Here is an 18,639-nt window from a genome sequence, read left to right on the forward strand (position 1 = left end):
AAGATTTGGGGCGCCTGGGTGGCGCAGTCGGTTAAGCGTCCGACTTCAGCCAGGTCACGATCTCACGGTCCGTGAGTTCGAGCCCCGCGTCGGGCTCTGGGCTGATGGCTCGGAGCCTGGAGCCTGTTTCCGATTCTGTGTCTCCCTCTCTCTCTGCCCCTCCCCCGTTCATGCTCTGTCTCTCTCTGTCCCAAAAACTAAATAAAAAACGTTGAAAAAAAAAATTTAAAAAAAATAAATAAATAAATAAAGATTAAAAAAAAATTAAAAAATTTTACACTTAAAAAAGACTCAGTGCTACTCATTTGGTCTAAAAACCAGATGTGTAACTCACTTCAATACAAATTTGTCCCTTGCTTTTCTCAACCACTGTTATTTGGAAGTTCAGTATATCTAGTTCCTGTCTAATTCAAAAAGGACTATATGAGTGATTGAAGGGCTTTTTGGGTTAATGGTAAATAAGAAATATTAAAGACTGAAATATCACATGTGTATATGTGTATATGTGAACAATATACACATGATTAAGCTTTCCATCATATGTGTTGGGAAAAACACCAAAATTGGCTTATAATAAATGTGGACCACCTGAATAAAAATATACAGGACACCCTGAGGAAAACTGAAAAGCAAAATAATTTTGAACAAAAGGGTATGGCTAGCTATGGACACAACTGTAAAATAGATAACTTGTCTACATGTGAGTCCACAGTTTACCTAATCAATTTCGCTCTTTCCTGAGATTTGCCTTGGCTCCTTAATTTCCCAACTCTTTCCCGGTGCCTCACCAGATTGAAGCCTGTCTCTGTCATTCTACACTTGACTTTTATTCCGTCCCTCCCTTTCTTGCTCAGCCGGACAAAGTCAATGAGAGGGAGGTTATTATTGCTAAACTTCCCCCATTAGGCTCAAGGGCATCATTTCCAAAGACCTTCCTGTTCTTCAACTTTCACTTCAGTGATCTCAAAAAGGGAGTTTGTAAAAATAAGAAAACCTGGATTCAAATTCCAACTCTGCTCACCTGTGTTAACAAAAGTAAGTAACTTATTTTTAGGCCGTAGCGTTCTCAACATAGAATGATTGGGTCAGAGTAAATATATAATAGTTCTCACAGATATAGAAGACTAAAAGCTGGAGGTTGGAGACTCCAACCTTGTCTCTTCTACCTGTCAAAACTCACTTCTCTAGCTTATACTGATCACAAAGGGATGTACTTGCTCCTCAGACACACCGGGTAGTAATATAATTAGTCCTTGTTAACATATTAATTTTCTTTCTCCACCCAGGTAACCAAATAAAAACGCAGACTTAGTAAGTGGGCTCTGAAAATATTCTGCTGGTAGAATATAATCCACTTTGAGGCTTGCTGAATTGTGAACTGGGCCCCTTCACCAGTCAAATCACATGTCAGAGCAGAGGTATTGGCTTATTCTTAAGGAGAAGCTGGACAGGATAGGGAGAAGCTGGCCTGGTCTCTCCTTCAACCCTGGAGAGGACAATGCAGAGGAGGAGGAAGCTGAGCAGAGTGCTGGGAGCATGGAGTCTGGAGCCAGCCTGCTTGGATTTCTTGCCTGGCACCATTACTCACTTGCTGGTGGTCTTGAGAAAGTTGCTCACTCCTTCAGTCACATCAGTGTCATAATCTGCAAAATGATAACAGTACTTTTCTGATTCGGTTGTTAAGAGGTTTAAAAGAAAAGATTAAAAACATTTTTTTTAATGTTTATTTATTTTTGAGACAGAGAGAGACAGAGCATGAATGGGGAAGAGTCAGAGAGAGAGGGAGACCCAGAGTCTGAAGCAGGCTCCAGGCTCTGAGCTGTCAGCACAGAGCCCAACGCGGGTCTCGGACTCATGGACCGCGAGATCATGACCTGAGCCGAAGTCGGATGCTCAACCGACTGAGCCACCCAGGCGCCCCTAAAAGATTAAAAGAAAGTACACATTCAATCAAAACTGTTAAGATGATGCAAAATTTCAAAAGTATTTTGTTGGTATTTAGGACTCTGACCATATAGAAGTACAGATATTATCAATTACTATACCTATCACGAACTTTTGAATATCAATGATAGAATTATTCTTATTTTCCTCTTCTCCTTCACATTACGGGAATTTCCAGTCATTCATATAGATTCACGGTATTTTAAAACTCTCAACCCATCTTCCCGTTTACTCCATTTTCTTCTGTCTGGCATTCACAGTTTAATTATAGTTCTTCTGAATTATAGTGACCCTTCCATCCTCCAGATTGATTGGCTTCTTATCCTGACCCTAATTTCTCTTTTTGCTTAGCAGTCAGTGTCATCGGCAGATACGGGAGACACAATGAAGCAGACAGGAAGAACAGGAAACAGGAGCTGGAGTAGAGGTAATATATTGGCAACCAGCGGAGGAAGGAGTGTCTGGAGAGAGGGAAATAGGGAAGACGGCCAGAAACACTCAACCATCTGCAGTAGTGTCTGCTATGTTAGGCAGAACAGGGCCCCAAGCAGAGGTGAGTAGGACTGCAAGGTGGTATCCAAGCCCAGGGAATTTGGGGGGACTAGGGCTTGAGGCTGGTGTCAAAGCTGAAACAGAGGGCAATACCTTTTGTCCTTGATGTTTGGTCATGAACAGTTAAAATATGCCTGCACTTCAGAAGTGCTAGTGGTTAAGAGGACAGGCTCTGGAGGATTCAATAGCCAACTCTATTGTCAACTGTGTAACTTTGAATGAGTGGCTTAACCTTTCTTGCCTTCAGTGTGAATTGTGACATGGAGATGCTCCTAAGAGCATGTAAGGTACCTAGTGGTATACTAACGGTGGCCAATATTATTGTTATTATTGTTTTTTTAATGTTCATTTATTTTTGTGAGAGAAAAGGGGGAGGGGCATTCGGAGAGGGACAGACCATCTGAAGCAGGCTCTGCACTGACAGCAGAGAGCCTGATGCAGGGCTCAAACTCACAAACCGTGAGATCAGGTCTTGAGATGAAGTCAGACGCTTAACCAACTGAGCCACCCAGGAGCCCCTGTTATTGTTGTTATTATTTACTATTGCTAAAATAGTGTCACTCACTCTGACTCGCTGACCAGTAGGAAAAAAACTGCAGAGAAGAGAGCAAATAAATGGTGGAAAAAACAAAGCTTTTGGTTTGCTTTTCTATTCTTTAGAGTGATCCAGGAAATGAATGGAAAGGAAAATTTCTATTAATCCATTTTAACTTAGTATCATGGAGGAAACAGTTAAATGCCCTTGAAAACTAGTCAGCTCACAAATATGGAAATTTATTTCAGAACTTTCCCCATGGAATATATTTATCTTTGTGTTTTAATTAACTACTATGGCATTTATCCTGAATTTTATTAAGAAACCAATTTCATTCAGAGATTAATATGATCTTAAATCACTAATAAAATGTCTTCATGTACATTTCATTTGGATTTTTAATTTTTATAATAAAGTAGGCAAATCTGCTTACAAAAATTGGTTTTGTCATGGAAAATATTAGAAATTCTAACTAGAATAAAATATAATCCATCTTCAAAACTTCAGATATTTTTTAATGTTTATTTTTTTGAGAGAGAGAAAGAGAGAGAGAGAGAGAGAGAGAGACAGAGCATAAGTGGGGGAGGGGCAGAGAGAGACAGAGACACAGAATCCAAAGCAGGCTCCAGGCTCTGAGCTGTCAGCACAGAGCCCCCCCACCCCATGGGGCTCGAACTCATGATCATGACCTGAGGTGAGATCATGACCTGAGGTGAAGTTGAATCCTCAACCGACTGAGCCACCTTGGTGCCCTGACACTTCAAATTATTTTAATAAAGCAATAAAATGTATGCTAAAAGTAATTTATTTGTTAATAGAATTAATAAAATGCTTCCAAGTAAAGTACTATCTTAAAGAGAAGGCTGCTTTAAAAATATATCAAGAACTCAAAGTATGAAATGACTGTAAGTACTTATTTTATTAGAAAACATTCCATGGTAAAATTACATGTGCAACTCATGTAGATTTAACCTCTCTTCCATATTCAAAACTTGGTACTTTCTCATGGCATTTGATGATGCAAATTTCATTTTCAAGAATTGTTTCATTGGATTCTGGAAACTTAACATGTCCCCCCTGAAATTATTTTGTTTTTGACCATTCTCTGAAGAAAGCCTCTTATAACTTGTTTAACATATGACGTCTAAGAGATTCTGATTCATACAAGGCAAAATGATACCTCAAACAAAAGTGAGTCTGGAGACTGAGTCCCTTTCAGAACCAGAGTATGGGAGAGTTATGAATGATATTTTCATAGAAGCCCAGAAAGGGGTGGTGGGAGGGATGGATATAGTGGCTTATAAATAAGGTAGGCTAATACCAGAATAAAACTTGGACAATAGCGCTCAGACCACTCATTCTTTAGGGAGAAGCAAAAGAAGAGATTTTTCGGGTTGTTCTTGAAAGTCTACATAATTGGTGGTAACCTGGGGATTTGCCCATCTGTAATGAGGGAATCCAACAGGTTTAAAGGCTGTATCAGTAATTCAAAATTTACTACTGCAGAATGCCCTTGTAGTAGCTCACTTCCAACATGGCCCCAGGGATCTTCACTGGTGGTAAGGCACAGGTGTGCACGTGCATGTGTGTGACTCCTGAGGCTAGGTCAGAAAACATAGCACAGAATCCCCTTCTCTTGGACTACTCACTTCGAAATGTTGTAAGAGAATATAACATTATTTAATCAGCTGTAACGCAAAGTGTCCAAGGATTATCTCAAGAAAGAGAATTTCCAGTTTGGGAAGGGCAATGATTTACTGGCTACCAGTAGGAGAATTTAGTTTTCTTCAGTGTTCCTCATGATACCACTCCCATCCCTAAACTGGCCCTAAAAGGTCCTTTTCCCATTTAACATTCTGATATAAAAGGGGGAAAACCTCTTCTCTTGGTTAATCTACCATACTAAAGCCAGGCTGGAACTTTAAAAATACTTTCTTAGGTAAATAAGAGAGAATAAAGGGTAAATAAACAGAAAAGAAGTACAGAAGCATTCTATCTAATACACATATTATACCATTTGATTTATAGTTAGTCTACATAATTGCATGTATATGTATATAAATACATGGAAAATGTCAGGAAGCTGAAATGCTAAACTATCATTTATGGTTACCTGTGGAAGGGTAGAGGTGTGTAATGACTGGTATGTGTGAAGGGTGAGGAGTGGAAAGGGAAATCGAGAAGGAAATGAGGAGACTTGGTTTTTAAAAAGTCTGTTTTGTATTATTTGAAAATTGACGATGAGAATGTATTAATGAGACACTTGCATAATTAAAAAATAAATTGTATAATAAAAAAAAAAACAGAGGCAAGAGCAATTGAGTTATAACCTGGAGACCTCTTATTCTATGATCATTAACTAGGACTACTGACCACATCACCCCTTTCCTAACTGAACCTGAGGTCTTCAGAATGCTTTGCTACAAACTTTTTCAGTTTCTTACTTGGCTAGCTTCCATAAAGGATGTGTCTTTCCAAGACCCACTCTCAAAGAGCTAACCCCAAAGACCTAAGTTTGGCACCTTCAAGGCCAGTACTAAGAAAGCAGATTGCTCCGTCTCCTATTCCACTAGTCAATGATTGGAAAACTAATTCTGGGTAAAAAAAACCACTCCAAAACACAGTGTTTAAAACAAGGCTTTTTTTTCGGCAGGTCACTGGCTCCAAGTTGGGGATGGTTCTAGACCACCTCATGTCTCTCATTCTTCTTGTCCCAGCAGACTACCATGACTATGTTCTTCACATTGTGAAAGGCAAGTGTGGGAGGGAGGCAAGCAGAAACATGCAAAATCTCCTAAGAACAGGCTCAGAACTGTTATGCTGTCACTTCTGCCCATATTCCTTCAGCCAAAAGCAAGTGGAATAATCTAAGCCCGACATCAGTGGGGTGGAGAAACTTTCTATCTCCAATCAGAAGAAATGCAAAGCCACATTTCAAAGAACATGCATGGAAGGAGCATTGAAGAATTGGAAACAATGATGTTATTTACCATTGTTATCTGCCTGGGACTTTCCAGTTTACTTCCAATTGGCAGTTGGAGAGATACGTTTCTTCTCATGGTAGCTGAAAACTGGAATGATTTCACCCAGCAGGTGAGATCTGTTCCTAACTATAGGAATTAGGCTTTGTCCTTGCATGCTCCTTATATGACATGTTAATGTCATAGACATTCAGTAGTATTATTAGTTCCTTACAAATATCCAGTGGACAACGGTTCCCTAATTTTGTAAATATCAGATTAGAAATACTGCCCTAGGAAGGGTGCTAGGTTTGTAGTATTCTGTTGTTTTGTGTGTGTGTGTTAAAGTTTTGAATTCTTTAGTTCAAAAGAATGCTGAGTCGCCATGTTTTAGAACTCAGGAATTCATAAAACTTCATCAGAGTTCAGAAGATCTCTTTGACTAACCCTATTTGCTATCCAGTCTCCCCCTACATTTCAAAGTAAAGATCTATGAAGGAGTCACCAGAGTTGCTTTTTCAGATAGGAAAGGAAGAATCCCACTCCCACCTCCGCACCCCCAGTAAATAAAAAGGCATTAATAGCTTTAAAAAAGAAAGAGATCATTAAATTCTTAGGTTCTTCAAAGACAAATGAGTGGGGCCTCCTGTGGTCCTCTGACATTTGAGACCTGCTTTAAGGTTATTTCCATGGTTCCCACGTTACTTTCAAGAACAGCTATCACTTGTATTCCTCAGGGTTTTTTTTTTTTTTTCTCTCCTGACTGGTTCTGGAACTGCAAAAAGACTAAGGGTGGAGCCCAGAAATGAACCTGGCGAATACTGCGCCAGGTCTATCGGAGTGGGGCTGCAGGAGCCCGAGAGAGGGCTAGAATTAGTCCCTCCGCGCACCGGGACAGTCATCGCTCTTTGTTAAAGAAACAAATACAAGAAAATGCGGCGGCGGCGAAGCGTGGTGGTGGGGGAAGAGATTGTGCCACAACTTTGCGTTTGTAGGCTTAACTGTGCGTAAGAAAGATCATTAGTGAGGCGCTCCAAACGCAGGACAGTCCAGGACACCGTGTCATTGGCTTTTATGCATTTGAAGGCGCGTGAGTGCCCTGCTCAGAGGTTCCCCTTTGTGTGAAAGTGGGGAAACCAGAAGCGTGCAGCTACTGCTGGGTTTTCATTTTCGAATTCGTTAGGCATTGCGACCAAAATACCCCCGCACCAACACACTCCCGCATTCTCGCACCAACAATACTCGGACTTGAGTTACTCAACCGAGCTGACCGAGCGAGGAGCGACAATGGCTTGGTGCGGGCGCCCGCAGCTCGGGGGGCAGCGCCAAGGGGCCGCCCGCCGCGCTCCGCAGCTGCGCGCTGAGCCCCGCCACCCGACCGTCAGCAAACGCGGGCACCAACCGCCGCGCGGCCCGGCCGTTGGGCGGGTGGTAATTTCTGGGAATGGGGCGGGGTCGCGGGTGTACAAGGCCGGGCGCCTGCGAGCGAGGAGGAGGAGCGGGCGGCGCCGAGGGCGCGAGGTTGGAGGGGCGGTGCGCCACAAGCGTCACTGACCGAGGAGGGGCCGGGGCGGGGCTGGCGGCGCGCTCGCGCCCCCATCTTTTACTTAGCCCAGGCTGAGTGGAGAGTGGAAAGGGCTAGGAGTTTCTCCAGCCCCCGGCCCCCGGTAACTGTCAGACTGCCCGAGTGCGGAACAGTCCCTGGAGAAGGGCGGGAGTCCAGGGCTGGGGATGGAGTGACAGCCAGGGCCCGCGGAGGCTTCTGAGAGTGGCGAGGGTGTGTGCGTGCGGTCCCGGCCAGCTGGGAGAAGCGGGCGGGCGCTGCAGGTGCACGCGCGGCCCCGCCACCCCCACGCGCCTGCCCGCGTCTTGGGGCTCCGGCACCAGTCCGGGGTTGGAGAGTGGGATGGGGGAGCCCAGAGCAGGGCGCGGGACAAGTGCCCAGAGTCTTTACCTGAGAAGGCGGGTTTGGTAGAAGTTGGGGGATAAGGGGCGGGCGAGAGTCGAGACAGCCACCGAAGCAGGTTGGCCGGCTAGGGGACCGGTGGGGCCCTGCCGGGTATAAATAGCCAGCCCTGGTTTGACAGACGCAGCGGTGACTGGCTGTGCTGCCCCCCCCCCCTCCCTCGCCGCGTGGGGAGGGGAGGAGCGCTCGGAGCGGGCGGGGTGGGGGAGGCGGACTCGAGTGTCCTGGTGGCGGCGGTAGGAGGCCGAGGGGGAGGAGCTGAAGCGGGGGGTGGAGGGAGGGGGCCCGGAGCGGGGCGAGGGCGGGGGCCACCATTGCTCCCCGCGCCGGGCTCTGTGTCGCCGCCGTCGCCTCGGCGGTTGGGGATCCGTGGGGCGGCGCGGGCGGGGGGCGCTGCGCGGGCCGGCTCGCCGCTGTTTTGTTTCCTCTTCTCCCACTGAAGCGGCTCGGGCTGCCGGGGAGGCCCCGGCTCCCTCGGGACGCCCGGCCAGCGGCGGCGGCGGTGCTAGTCCTCGGCCCTGCCGGGAGGGAAAGCGACGCCGTGGTCTTCCCGGGCGACGCGGAGAGCAGGTAAGAGCGCGGGCAGCCGAGGCTGGTGGGAGGGAGCGCTGAGGGCGCGGCGATAAAGCCTCGCCGTCCCGAGTGCCGCCTCCTCCCTCCGCACCCCCGCCCCTGTGTTGTTTGCTCCGGGGTTTGCCGAGGGTTTTCCGGAGGCTGTGGCGGTGACAACGGCTAGGAACTGGGGAAGGGGGCTCAGTGCCCCCAGGCAACGGTCGGGAAGCGGGACTTGGAGAAAGGGGAAGGCGCGCTGCGCGCCTGCCCGCGGGGAGCACAGGGCGCGGGGCAGGGCTGAGGGAAGAGGTTACGGACCCCGGAGGAGGGGGGGGGGGATGGGCCGAGCGCAGCTGGTCTCGCTGTGTTTACATCTCCGTGCGAGTCACCTCTGCCGAGAAGCGGACTGAACTGACCCGCCTTATCCCGCGGGGAGGCCAGGGCGGGGGTCCGGCTCCGGAGGAAGCGCGTCCTGGGAGGGTCGGGTAGGGCGGGAGGCTGCGGCCGGCGCCGGGGCAGGGCAGCGAGATCGGGGCGGGTCCTGGAAGGCTCGGGCCGCTCGGGGTGGCGTGGAGGGCTGGAAACCAGTTTCCTTCCCCGTCCGGCCTTATCGCCGCCTCTTACCTTTCCTTCTCTCCGCGGCTAGCTTGCCTGGCAGGTTGTACTCTGTTCTTCTTTTATTCTCACTTTCCACTCCGGCCCCCTGCTGCCACTTCCCCCAATTCCCCTGGGGGTAGGGAGGTTTGGCTGTGATAGGAATCTGTTTTTTAAACCAAACAAAAACGGGCTCGGTAACACGCGCGTCCAATGACCGCCTTCTGGATCCTCTGTTGGGGAAGCTGTCCCCTTGGGACCGTGCTACTGGATGTTTGGGGGCGCGGGAAAGGAACGGTTAGGGCTCTGCTAGGGTTGGTGCTGACTGACGGAGCAGCTTTGAGAGCAGGGTAGCCGAGGCGCCCCCCCCCCCCCCCGACCTCCGACCCCCGACCCCACTCCATTGGGCATTTTTATTCCACGTCGATAAAGGACCGAGAAAATATTCCATAAGGCCAAGAGTAATCCCGATTGCAGTTTCTTATGTGCCAGCATCCTGGGCTCTCTTTCTAGGAGCTAGATTAGCTGCAGAACAGCCTTTAAGTTCTTAGTACTTGTTTAAATGAGTGTGTGTGTGGGGGGCTCTTCATTCTAAAACTAAAATTTCCCCCGTTCATGAACATTTTACTTTAGCTGTGTGGCTTTAATTTTAATCCAGTGATGATAAAACAGTAATCTTGCCTTTGGTAATCAGATTTGCTTTTCTTTTTATCTATGAGTCAGTATGGAGAGGCAAATTATGCACTTTCTATAGTGCCAGAATCACAGAAGAATGTACAGTTTACCAACGTAGAATTGGATATTTTCGTATCAGAGTTTCTTCCTCTCTTTAAAAGGTAGAATGATTTTATATAAGCCTGGAAATTATTGAATTTCATTTAAGGAATTAAGGAATGATTAAACTTTACATATATATGTGTATACATACACATATATATGTAGGGCAATCCAGTTTATGCAGGGCATTCATATGACTGTCAATGAACTATCTCCTAGGAAACACATGAAGTAGAGAATTGAAGTATCTTGGGCATTTGAAATCTGAATATTTAATGTCAAATTTATTTTTTAAGGTTAGTGACTTAACTAATTACTTTGATTAATCATTGCTTCTCATTTCAGATATATACTCATTTACAAAATAATCAGTATGATTGGAAGGTATTTGTAACTTTGAGATTTTTTTGTCCTAAATAAATAGATTGGTAACTTTGGCTGTGGTAGTCCTACCAGTGTTGATGGCTTTACCTACTCATAGATTGTACACCAAGTGGTTTTTTTTTTTTTGTAGCAGTTTTATTGAGATGTAATTCATATACCATTCAGTTCACCAATTTAAAGTGTACAGTAATTTTGAATATATTCACAGAGTTGTGCAACCATCACCATAATCAGTTTTGGAATATTTTCATTATGGGAAAAGGAGCTCTGTACCGTTCAGTGGTTATTCCCCCCCCCCCCCCCCCCCCCCAAGATTCCCAGCTCTAGGCAACCACTCATCTGTCTCTATAGATTTGCTTATTCTGGGCATTTTATATAAATGGAGTCATACAATATGTGATTTTTCATGACTGGTTTCTTTCACTTAGCATAAAGTTTTCAAAGTTCACATGTTGTAGCATGTGTCATTATTTTTATTGTTGAGTAATAGTCTATTATATGGATGTACCACATTATTAATCTATTAGTTGGACATTTGAGTTTCCACTTTTTAGCTATTATAAACAATGCCACTGTGAACATTTTTGTATTAGTTTTTGTGTGGCTGTGTTTTCATTTCTCTTAGGTATGTACACAGCATAGAAAATTAATATGCACAAGTCTGTTGCATTTCCATACGCTAATAATGAACTATCAGAAAGAGAGATTAAGAAAACAATCCCATCCACAATTGCATCAAAAAGATTAAGATACTGGGGTGCCTGGTTGGCTCAGTCAGTTGAGTGACTTTGAGTCAGGTCATGATCTTGTGGTTTGTGAATTCGAGCCCTGTGTCAGGCTCTGTGCTGACTGTGGACCCTGGAGCCTGCTTCAGATTCTGTGTCTTCCTCTCTCTTTGCCCCTCCCCCATGCATGCACACTCTCTTTGTCTCTCTCCCTCTCTCTCAAAAATAAACATTAAAAAAATTTTTTTTAAAAGAATAAAATACCAAGGAGTAAATTTAACCAAGGAGTTAAAAGACTTTACTCTGAAAACCATAAAACATTGATGAAAGAAATTAAAGATAATACAAACAAATGGAAAGATAAACCATACTCATGGATTATAAGAATTAATATTGTTAAAATGTCCATATTATCCAAAGCAATCTACAGATTCAGTGTAATCTCTATCAAAATTCCAATGGCATTTTTTTGTAGAAGTAGAACAGATAATCCCAAAATTTGTATAGAACCACAAAAGACCCCATATAGCCCAAGCAGTCTTGTGAAAGAAGAACAAACCTAAAGATACCAGGCTCCCTGATTTCAAACTATACTACAAAGCTATAGTAGTCAAAATGGTATGGTACTTGCACAAAAACAGACACCTAGATCAATAGAACAGAGTCCAGAAACAAACCCATGCTTATAAAGTTAATTAATCTTCAGCAGAGGAGGCCAGAAGCTACCACAGGGAAAAGACAGTCTCTTCAATACATGGTGCTGGGAAAACTGGACAACTACATGGCAAAAGAATGAAACTGGACCACTTTATTATTTTATTGCTTATTTAATTTAAAAATTTTTAAATGTTTTATTTTTGAGAGAGAGAGACAGAGACAGTGTGAGCAGGAAAGGGGCAGAGAGCGAGGGAAACACAGAATCCGAAGCAGGCTCCAGGCTCTGAGCTGTCAGCACAGAGCCTGACAGGGGGCCTGAACTCACAAACTGTGAGATCATGACCTGAGTTGCAGTCGGATGCTTAACCGACTGAGGCACCCTGGTGCTCTATTTTTTATTTTTTAAGTAAGTTCTACATCCAGTGTGAAGCCTGAACTCATTACCCTGAGATCAAGAGCTGAATGCTCCACAGATTGAGCCATCCAGGTGCCCCTGGACCACTTTCTTATATAGGAAAATAAACTCAAAGTGGATTAAAGACTTAAATGTAAAACCAAAAACCATTAAAATCCTGGAAGCAAACATAAACAGTAAGCTTTTGGACATGTGCCTGAGCAGTATTTTTTTGCATCTACTCAGGTAAGGGCAGCAAAATAAAAGTAAGCAGGACTACATCAGACTGAAAAGCTGATGAAGGGGCACCTGGGTGGCTCAGTCGGTTGAGCGTCTGAGTTTGGCTCAGGTCACGATCTCATGGCTGACAGGTTCGAGCCCCACGTTGGGCTCTGTGCTGACAACTCAGAGCCCGGAGCCTGCTTTGGATTCTGTGTCTCCCTCTCTCTCTGCCCCTCCCTCATTCATGCTCTGTCTCAAAAATAAATAAACATTAAAAAACATTTTTTTAAATAAAAAAAAAGCTGATGACACTATTAGTGAAGGAGACCATCAACAGAATGAAAAGGCAACCTCCTGAATGGGAGATGATACTTGTAAATGATGTAACTGATAAGGGGTCAATATTCCGAAATATAGAAAGAACTTACAACTCAATATATTAAAAAGTCCAATTATAAAATGGGCAGAGGACCCAAATAAACATTTCTCCAAAAAGACATACAGGTGGCAAACAGACACACGAAAAGGTGCTCAACATCCCTAATCATCAAGGAAATGCAGGTCAAAACAACAATGAGATATCACTTCACACATGTTAGAATGGCTACTATCAAAAAGACAAGAAATAACAAGGGTTGGCAAGGATGTGGAGGAAAGAGAGCTCTTGTGTAGTGTTCATGGGAATGCAAAATGGTGTAGCTACTATGGAAAACACTATGGAGTTTCTGCAAAATAAAAGTAGGACTATCGTACAGTCCGGCAAATCCACTTCTGGTTATTTGAAGAAAATGAAAATACTAATTTTAAAAGATATACGCACCCTGTGTTCATAGCAGCATTACTTAGTATGGGCAAGATATGGAAGCAACCTGAGTGTCCATCGATACATGAGTGGATAAAGATGTGGTATATAGACAGTAGAATATTACTTAACCATAAAAAAAGAGTGAAATCTTGCCATTTGCAACAACGTGAATGGATCTAGGAGGTATTATACTATGTGAAATAAGTCAAAGGCAAATACTGTATGATATTATGTCAAATGAACAGCAAAACAAATGAACAACAAAACAGAAACAGGCCCATAGATACACAGAACAATTTGGTGGTTGCCAGAGGGGAGGGGGGACAAGGGGATGGAAAAAATAGGGGAAGGAGTTAAAAGGTACCAACTTCCAGTTGTAAAATAAATTAAGACATAAATATTCAATGTAGAGCACAAGAAATATAATTAATCTGTAACAACCTTGTATGGTGGTGATAGATGGTAGCTAGATTTATTGTGATGATTGCTCTGTAATCTGTATAAATGTTAAATTTCTATGTCATACACTTGAAACTAATATGTCAACTACACTTCAATTTAAAAAATTAGTATCTTGAGTTATTTAATGCCCAAAATGAATCCATTTTGAGTGCACAATTCAGTTAATTTTATTTTTATTTTTATTTGTTTTTCCCAAACTAGAATGATATACTACCTTACACCTGTCAGAATGGCTAAAATTAACAACACAGGAAACAACAGATGTTGGTGAGGATGCAGAGAAAGAGGAACCCTCTTTTGCTGTTGGTGGGAATGCAAACTGGTACAGCCACTCTGGAAAACTTTTTGAGGTTCCTCAAAAAGTTAAAAATAGAACTACCCTACTACCCAGCAATTGCACTAGTAGGTATTTACCCAAAGGATACAAAAATACTGATTTGAAGGGGTACATGTACCCCAATGTTTATAGCAGCAGTATCAACAATAGCCACATTATGGAAAGAGGCCAAATTTCCATCGACTGATGAATAGATAAAGAATATGTGGTATAGGGGTGCCTGGGTGGCTCAGTCAGTTAGATGCCCGACTCTCGATTTCAGCTCAAGTTTTCTTCTCACGGTTCTTGAGATTGAGCCCTGCATCGGGCTCTCGGCTGACAGCACGGACCTGCTTTGTATTCTCTGTCTCCCTCTCTCTTTGCCCTTCCGTCTCTTGTGTGTGCGCATGCACTCTCTCTCAAAATAAATAAACATTAAAAAAAGAAAATGCAGTGTATAAATATATATACACAATGCAATATTATTCAGCCATAAAAACAATTCAGTTATTTTTAGTAAACATATAGAATTGTTATACTGTCATTATAAACCAGTTTTCTTTTATTTTCTTTCTTTCTTTCTTTCTTTCTTTCTTTCTTTCTTTCTTTCTTTCTTTCTTTCTTTCTTTCTTTCTTTCTTTCTTCTTACAGACTTTAATTCAGCAAAGAAAGGTCTGTAAGAGAGGACTGGGGAGATGACACTCCCCTGGGACTCCCCAGAATCAGGGGAGGGAGCCTGGTGGCCCAGCCAGCCAGGGGGAGGGCCCAGGGTCTTCTCAGGCCACCAGGTCCTGCTTGGTGATCAGGGACAGAGCTTTATATGTGTGAAGTTGCTGGACTCAGCACTGGGCCAATGGGAGGCCAGGGAGGCCAGCTCCAGGTGGTCTATCCTAGGGATGGAGAAGTGGAGCTCATCTTCAACATGGTGGGAGACAGTGATGGCAGAGACTGAGTGGGGTGCACAGTATCTGACTCCCACAGACTGACAGCAGGACTGGTTTAAGCTTACAAGCCAGTTTCAGAACATTTTTGTCCCCTCCCCAAAATTACCTCTAGTCTGTTTGCATTTACCCTCAATCCCCCACCCCCATCCCAGGCAACCACTGACTTGTGTTTTGTCTCTATAGATTTGCCTTTTCTGGGTAGTTCATAGGAATGGAATCACACTAGAAACATTGGGCTTCTTTCACTTAGCATAATGTTTTTTGGGGTTTATCAATATTGTAGCATGTACCAGTATTTTCCTTTTTATTGCTGAATAGTATTCTACTGTATGGATATACCACATCTTGTTTATTACTGACCAGTTGATAGGCATTTGGATGGTTTCCAGTTTTGACTGTTGCAAATAATGCAGCTTGAACATTTGAATACAAGTCTTTACGTGACTATATGCTTTCATTCTCTTGGGTAGATACTAGGAATAGAATTGCTGGCTTATCTATTTAACTGTTTAAGAACCTGCCAAACTGTTTTATAAAGTGGCCATATGTTTACGTTTCTAACAGCAGTGTAAGAGAGTTCCAGTTTCTTCACATCCTTGTCAACACTAGTTATTGTCTATCTTTTTTGTTATAGCTATTCTAGTAGGTATGAAGTGGTTAACTTATTGTGGTTTAAATTCACATTTTCTTAAAGACTCAAGGCATTGAGCATTTCATGTAATTATTCATTCATATATCCCTTTTGTTGAAATAGCCATTCAAATCTTTTGCCTGTTTTTAAAAAATTTTATTATAAAGTTGTGAAAGTTATATATTCTGGATGCAAGTCCTTTATTAGGTACATGATTTGCACATATTTTTTCCCCGTCTTTTCATTTTTTTATTGGAGGCCTTTGAAGTGCAATAATTAAACTTTTTTTTTAGAGTTTTAATTTTTTCAGATTTTTAATGTTCATTTTTGAGAGAGAGAGAGCAGGAGAGGGGCAGAAAGAGATGGAGACAGAGAATCTGAAGCAGGCTCCATGCTGTCAGCACAAAGCCTGACATGGGGCTCAAACCCACAAACCATGAGATGATAAACTGAGCTGAAGTCAGACACTCAACTGACTGAGCCACCCAGGTACCCCTAGAGTTTTTATTCTTTAAGTAAGCTCTAGGCCCAGTGTGGGGCTTGAACTCATGACCTCACAGTCAAGAGTCATATGCTCTACTGACTGAGCCAGCCAGGAGTATTTTAATTTTGATGGAGTTTAATTTCCCACTTTTTTTCTTTTATAGATCATAAAAAATTTTTTTTAAATGTTTATTAGTTTTTTGAGAGAGAGAGAGAGAGAGAGAGAGAGAGAGGGAGAGGTAGGGGCAAAGAGAGAGGGAGACACAGAGTCCGAAGCAGGCTCCATCCAGGCTCTGAGCTGTCAGCACAGAGTGCGACATGGGGCTCAAACCCACAAGCTGTGAGATCATGACCTGAGCTGAAGTCAGACGCTTAACTGACTGAGCCACCCACATGCCCCTATAGATCATTCTTTTGTTGTAAGAACTCTTTGCCTAATCCAAGATATTGAGGATTTTCTCTTTTGTTTTCTTCTAGATCTTTTATAATTTTTGCTCTTAGATTTTGGATCTATTTTCAGTTAATTTTTATGTATGGCATGAAGGGTCTAAATTCATCTGTTGTATATGGATTCTCTTAGCACAGTTTGTTGAAAAGACAACATATCTATGTTGAAAAAATATCATTTCTCCACTGATTATAAATGTGGCACTCAATTCGGTTCCATTATCTATGTCTGTCTTTTTTTAAAATTTATTTTTAAATTTTTACAGCCTTTTAAGTTTATTTATTTTTGAGACAGAGAGAGAGCATGAGTTGGGGAGGAACAGAGAGAAAGGGAGAAAGAGAGAATCCCAAACAGGCTCCACACTGTCAGCACAGAGCCTGATGCGGGGCTCAAACCCACACACCATGAGACCATGACCTGAGCCAAAACCAAGAGTAGGATGCTCAACCAACTGAGCCACCCACGCGCCCCTCTATATGTCTGTCTTTATGTTTTTACTACTGTGACTTGATTTTTGTGCTCTATGGTAACTTATGAAACCAGGTAAATAAGCCCTCCAATTTTGTTCTTCTTTTCTTCTTTTTATTTTTATTTTTTAAAAATTTTTGTTTTTAATGTTTATTTATTTTTGAGACAGAGAGAGACAGAGCATGAACGGGGGAGGGTCAGAGAGAGGGAGACACAGAATCCGAAACAGGCTCCAGGCTCTGAGCTGTCAGCACAGAACCCAACGCGGGGCTTGAACTCACTGACCGTGAGATCATGACCTGAGCCAAAGTCGGCCGCTTAACCGACTGAGCCACCCAGGCGCCCCCTTTTCTTCTTTTTAAAAGTTATGGCTCTTCTAGGCCCTATATACAAATTTTAGGATCATATTGTGGAAAGAGCCCAAATGTCCATATAACTGATGAATGGATAAAGAAGATGTGGTACACACACACACACACACACACACACACACACACACACACACACACACAATGGAATATTACTCAGCAATCAAAAAGAATGAAATCTTGCCATTTTCAACAACACTGATGGAACTGGAGGGTATTATGCTAAGTGAAATAAGTCAGTCAGAGAAAGACAGATATCATATGATTTAATTTGTATGTGGAATTTAAGAAATAAAAGAACATAAGGGGAAGGGAAGGAACAATAAGATAAAACAGAGGGAGGCAAACTCTAAGAGAACTCTTACATACAGAGAACAAATTAAGCGTTGCTGGAGAGGAGGTGGTTGGGGGGATGGGCTAAATGGGGATGGGTACTAAGGAAGGCACTTGGCATGAGCACTGCATGTTAATATGTAAGTGATGAATCACTAAATTCTGATCCTGAAATTGTTATTACACTATATGGTAACTAACTTTGACTTAAATAAAATTTTAAAAAATTTTAGAATCAGCTTGTTAATGTCTGCAAAACAGGCTTGGAATTTTGATGAGAATGCACTGGATCTGTGGATCAGTTGGAGGAGAGTTGCAAATCTTGTAATATTGAGTTTTCTAGTATATGAACTTGAAAATTTCTCTTGATTTAATGATCTTTAATTTTTCTCAGTGATATTTTATAATATCAGTGCATAAATCTTATACTTAAATTTTTATTTCATTTTGGTAAGAACACTTAACATGAGATCTATTTTCTAAACTTTTTAAGTGTACAGTACAGTATTGTTTACTGTAGGCACAATGTTGTATAGCAGATCTCTACATTTGGTAGGGGATTCCTTTTTAATCCCAGTTTGTTCCTGAGTTTTTATCATGAATGGTTATGGGATTTTGTCAAATGCTTTTTCTTCATCTGTTAGCATGACCAACTGTCACCTTTTGCCTAAGACCGTTCTGGTTTTAGCACTGAAATTCCTTCATCTTGGGAAACCCCTCTGTTCTGGACAAACTAGTATGGTTGGTCACCTTAGTGTCTGAGATGATCATGTGGTTTCTGTCTTTTATTCCATTAATATGGTGTATTATATTAATTGATTCTCAGATACTAAAGAAGCCTTAGTCCTAGGATAAATCTCACTTTGTCATGGTATATAATTCTTACTATATGTTGCTGGCTTTGGTTTGCTAATGTTTAGTTGAACATTTTTGTGTCTATATTTATGGAAGATACTGGTCTGTAGTTTTTTTTCCTTGGGATGTCTTTGGATTTTGTGACATAGTAGGACTAGCCTCATAGAATGAATTGAGAGGTGTTTCTTCTTTGATTTTCTGTAAGAGTGTGTGCATGATTGGTTATTATTACCCCATTGAATACATTTGATAGAATTGACCAGT

General features: G+C 42.6%; 2 protein-coding genes across 10 annotated transcripts in view; one reads left to right on the top strand and one right to left on the bottom strand.

The window, feature by feature from the left end:
• Positions 1–295: 295 nt before the first annotated feature.
• LOC131508015 (basic salivary proline-rich protein 2-like) lies at positions 296–9,598 on the bottom strand. Its single transcript, XM_058723316.1, has 5 exons — positions 9,484–9,598; positions 9,197–9,269; positions 8,930–9,086; positions 7,946–8,871; positions 296–1,643 (listed from the first exon to the last, which is right to left on the bottom strand). Exons 1-5 carry the CDS (start codon positions 9,596–9,598, stop codon positions 1,637–1,639), a joined length of 1,278 nt encoding a protein of 425 aa, XP_058579299.1. The 3' UTR covers positions 296–1,636.
• Positions 8,388–18,639, top strand: part of ELF2 (E74 like ETS transcription factor 2) — a 95,193-nt gene continuing 84,941 nt past the window's right edge. For 6 of the 9 annotated variants that reach the window (XM_058721340.1, XM_058721344.1, XM_058721346.1 and 3 more), the window contains exon 1: positions 8,388–8,527. The gene's annotated coding sequence lies outside the window, so the exon portion shown is untranslated. Of the gene's footprint in view, positions 8,528–9,920; positions 9,940–13,815; positions 13,932–18,639 lie in introns of those variants that run through there. The other 3 variants (XM_058721350.1, XM_058721342.1, XM_058721341.1) reach the window with 3 other exon arrangements.

This window comes from Neofelis nebulosa, chromosome 3 (genome assembly GCF_028018385.1).
Source record: "Neofelis nebulosa isolate mNeoNeb1 chromosome 3, mNeoNeb1.pri, whole genome shotgun sequence".
In the NCBI taxonomy this organism is placed as follows: Eukaryota; Metazoa; Chordata; class Mammalia; order Carnivora; family Felidae; genus Neofelis; species Neofelis nebulosa.